At 51.2% G+C, this 4,088-nt stretch overlaps 1 protein-coding gene across 1 annotated transcript; it reads right to left on the bottom strand.

Moving 5' to 3' along the window:
- Nucleotides 1–1,326: 1,326 nt before the first annotated feature.
- On the bottom strand, nt 1,327–2,617 carry LOC125549345 (putative NADPH:quinone oxidoreductase 2). Its single transcript, XM_048712783.2, has 3 exons — nt 2,368–2,617; nt 2,080–2,277; nt 1,327–1,945 (listed from the first exon to the last, which is right to left on the bottom strand). Exons 1-3 carry the CDS (start codon nt 2,483–2,485, stop codon nt 1,614–1,616), a joined length of 648 nt encoding a protein of 215 aa, XP_048568740.1. The 5' UTR covers nt 2,486–2,617; the 3' UTR covers nt 1,327–1,613.
- Nucleotides 2,618–4,088: the final 1,471 nt, after the last annotated feature.

Here is a 4,088-nt window from a genome sequence, read left to right as displayed (position 1 = left end):
GAAGGAGTGCCAAATCCAGAGGTCATGTGTGGCCACCGCCTCAAGCACCACACTGCAACCGCCTTTGACGCCTTTGTACATCCCCTGCCAAGCAAATGGGTAATTCTTCCATTTCCAATGCATGCAGTCGATGCTTCCAAGCATCCCAGGAAATCCTCTTGATGCATTCTGTGCTAGGATCCGAGCAGTGTCTTCCGCATTGGGTGTTCTCAAGTATTGTGGTCCAAACACTGCCACCACTGCCTGACAGAACTTGTAGAAACACTCTATGCTGGTGGACTCGGCCATGCGCCCATAGTCATCGAGTGAATCACCGGGAGCTCTGTATGCAAGCATCCTCATCGCTGTCGTGCACTTCTGGATGGAGGTGAATCCAAGGGCGCCGGTGCAATCCATCTTGCACTTGAAGTAGTTGTCGAACTCCCGGATGGAATTCACAATCCTGAGGAAGAGCTTTCGGCTCATTCGATAACGGCGCCGAAATGTTTTCTCGCCGTGAAGTGGAGCATCGGCGAAGTAGTCAGAGTAGAGCATGCAGTAGCCTTCGAGACGATGCCGGTTCTTTGCTTTCACCCGCCCCGGCGCCGAGCCACCTCGCCGCGGCTTTTCATTGCTCGCCAGCAGCTGGGCAAGGGCGGCGAGCACCATGAGATGCTCTTCTTCCTGGACGTCGGCCTCGGCTTCCTCCTCCAGCAGCGCGGCGAGTGCTTCCTCGTCATCTGAGTCCATCGCCAAGGCAGACAAATCGCTGAACACCTTGCGCCCGATGGGCGTGTCCCCGCCGCTAAACTGCCTCCCCCCCCCCCTGCGCGGCCGAAAACGCCCAGCTGCTGTTGGAGGGGCTGCCACAACGAAGCTCTGCTATTTTTCCGGCATGGAATGGCTATCTAGTGGTGAAAGGCAGCGGGCGGTGCCGAGATATAGCTACTGGCGGCCGAGGGCGCGGGGGGTGGGAGGCGAGTCGGGGAAGAAAACCTTGACTTTTCTCCTGACGGCGTGGGCCAGCCGTGCTTTTCCCTTGCGCCGGAGCCCCCAACTGCCCCCCAGTGCGTCGGGTTCGGCCTGTGACCGCCGAGCAGAAAAAAGGCCCGAGCCGGCGTTTTTCGGCGTCCTGGGGACGCGAGTGGGCTGTTTTTTCGGCGCCGGCGCGGCAAAAACGCTTGGGGAGGGCCTGTTGGGGGCGCGGCTGGAGATGCTCTTAGGGCGGCAGCCAAAATAACCTTCCTCAACCCTGTTTATTCTGACATCCCACTAATTTTTTTTTGTAGAAGCCTACTAATTAACCACCCGAGAGAGGAAAGAACTAACCCTAAGTGAATCACGAGAGAGAAAGAAGAAACACATACTGTGCGTGTGATTATTATTGGAGCATTGCTTTGTGCACGGTTTTTTCCATGTCATTTTAATACGACATTGTTTAATATCTGTTCATTGTATCACTTTGTATGAGCCATAGGCTTTGATCATGGTTTCGTACAAGAGTTGGATGTAAAATGGCGACGCTCGGCCACTCCCTTAGTATCCCACGGAGAAGAATGTTTGCCGCACAAGATTATTCAAGCAACCAACATCCCCGACACCTCAACTAGCTCCATCCATGCATCTCTTCCTTACTAACTACCCTGTCCGGAGTTTGCAGCAGAGTTGCCGTGGAGGAGCCTGAGCGCGAACGCCTGCAGGGAAAGAAGGACCTTCCTCAGCAGCTCCCCAGTCTCCGGGTCGACGAGGTTGCCGTGGTCGTCGAACTTGCTCTGAGGGTGGTTCGCCGAGACGAACCCCTCCGGCTTGTTGATGAAGTGGATGTCGAGGAAGACCCCGACCTGCCGGATGTGGTACGCCGACCTCTTGCCGCCGGACTTTCCTGACGCGCTCACTATGGCGCCGGCCCTCTCCGCCCACACGTTCGGTGGCCGCGACCCCCAGTCCAGCGCGTTCTTCAGAGGGCCTGCACAAACAGTAGATTTTTCACTTCAGAACCTCGCGGGTTTCAGACTTTCAGAAAGCAAAAAACATCTGTCCCTCGGTCGTTACGGGTGCAGGAAGCTATGCTGTTGCCGGAACACAGTATAAGCCGTGTACCTGAGATGGAGTAGTTGTACTCGGGGGAGGCGAAGAGGAAGCAGTCGGCGCCGCGGACCCTGTCCCGGAAGTCCTCGACGGCGGCCGGGAAGGCCTTGCCGTCGACGTTCTCGAGGTCGGTATTAAGGAGCGGCAGGTGGGAGATGTCGACGTGGTCGATCTGCAGCCCCGGGATGGACTCCTCACACATCTTGGCGGCTTGCATCCGCAGCGACTCAGTATCAGAGTTACCACGATTGAGATGCGTACGCCTGCTGAGAGGCTAGGTGGTGGCGTTAGCTGGCTTACAGGCGCGGATGAGGCCGGCGTTGGCCGAGGCCCGGCGGAGGGAGCCGGAGATCGCCGCCACCGTCAAGACGGTCTTCGCCCGCTTCACCATCGCCACCTCCGCCGACGAGCCGTCCATCCTAGGGTTGGTTGACTGGTTTTCTGATCCTAATTGAACTGGAGGCCTGGAGCGTGGGTCGAGCAGTTCTGCTTGTTATGACCACAAACCATGGTGAATGAAAGGCTTAGGCGGCTGTCTTGACCGGACCGGAAAATGGCGATTGCGGTTGCGAAGCTGTGCGGATAAAAGGTATGGTGCGAATATTTTGGCACGTCATTATCAGAATTGGATTTTTTTAGAGAGCTTTGAACTGGATTTCTTTTTAGTATAACTAACACATATGCCCGTGCGTTGTAACGGGAAGCTAATTTTTTTGCAACAAGCAGCGAGAGAGATAATTGAGGTGTTCATCAAAAACGGTCTCCACAGCGGCGGGCGACACAGCGAGGAGCTGCGGTCTTCTCACGGGTCATGTTTGGCCCGCGAGATCTTGATAGTGATGGGACTGGTCGACGTGGTAGCAACCACCCAACGGGTACCTTTTTTTTCCTCCGGGTCCACCTTCATCTCGGAGTTATGGTTGTGTCCTCATTTGGTTGCTGGGCGACGACCTTTGAGGCACGGTTGCTTCAACCACTTTCTCCTACGACGACGTAACCAGAAGGATTACTAATTGCAGCACATAAATTATGTTTCATTAGCATAATCAGCGCATAACTAAACATGAATGTTCCTTCATTATCAAGGTTTATTCTCTTCAACTATTTTTACGCTCACGTGCCCATAAATTTTATTAATTAAAGCAAAAACAGCATATTCTCTTTTATTAGCATGTTCCATAATTTTTTCCATTATAGCCAACCATCATATTGTCTTTTATTGGCACGTGCAAATTACTTCCGGCAATAATTTGTGGAGTCCCTTGTTCTGCTCATAATTCTCAAGACAACTTCCTTCTTTTCACACAACCTCCTTATTTCCAGACAACTTAGGGACATATAAAAGCTAGTGCGATTTAGTATAAAATTCCAAGGTGAGACTATTCCTATCATAATTACAAGCTAGCTGAGTTGGTTTTATCCGTCAGCACAATAGGGAAGGTCCATAGTTCAATCCCCTCGGGCCCTTTATTTTTTGTTGCTCGCCCGTCCGACAGAAAAAGAAATATGTGGTAGATCCAGTTTGGCCCACTCGGGGATAACCGAAAAAATTGAGGAGCACGTGTGGAATGGACGAAACAAAATCTACGTATCTCTTTTTTCTTTTCTTAGGGCAGCTCCGTGGGAGCTACATATGACGCTAGTTGCGTCAAATAGCATGTGGGACGCACAATAGTTCGCGTCTGGACCAGTCCACTGGCAGGCGCCGAAATAACCTGTATTTGCAAGGAACGAGTAATAATCCAAAAAATGACGTGTTGAATGATCAAACACATGATCTTAAAGACTCGACCACGTGCCGCTAGCCACGGCAACAAATGCGTACAGCTAACCAATGACCAGCGCGAATATTTAAGAACATAGTGCAATGTTGGATTGAAAACATTTTTTGAACTTTTTTAGAAATATGAATTGTCGTATTCTTGAAAATGTGAACATTTATTGAAATTAAAAACAATGTTTTTAATATTTCATCCATTTTGTAAAATACATGAACAAAATTTGAAACAACATCATTTTTT

Source organism: Triticum urartu, chromosome 3A, assembly GCF_056163025.1.
Source record: "Triticum urartu cultivar PI428250 chromosome 3A, HENAU_Tu73, whole genome shotgun sequence".
In the NCBI taxonomy this organism is placed as follows: Eukaryota; Viridiplantae; Streptophyta; class Magnoliopsida; order Poales; family Poaceae; genus Triticum; species Triticum urartu.
This window is presented reverse-complemented; position numbering and strand designations above follow the sequence as displayed.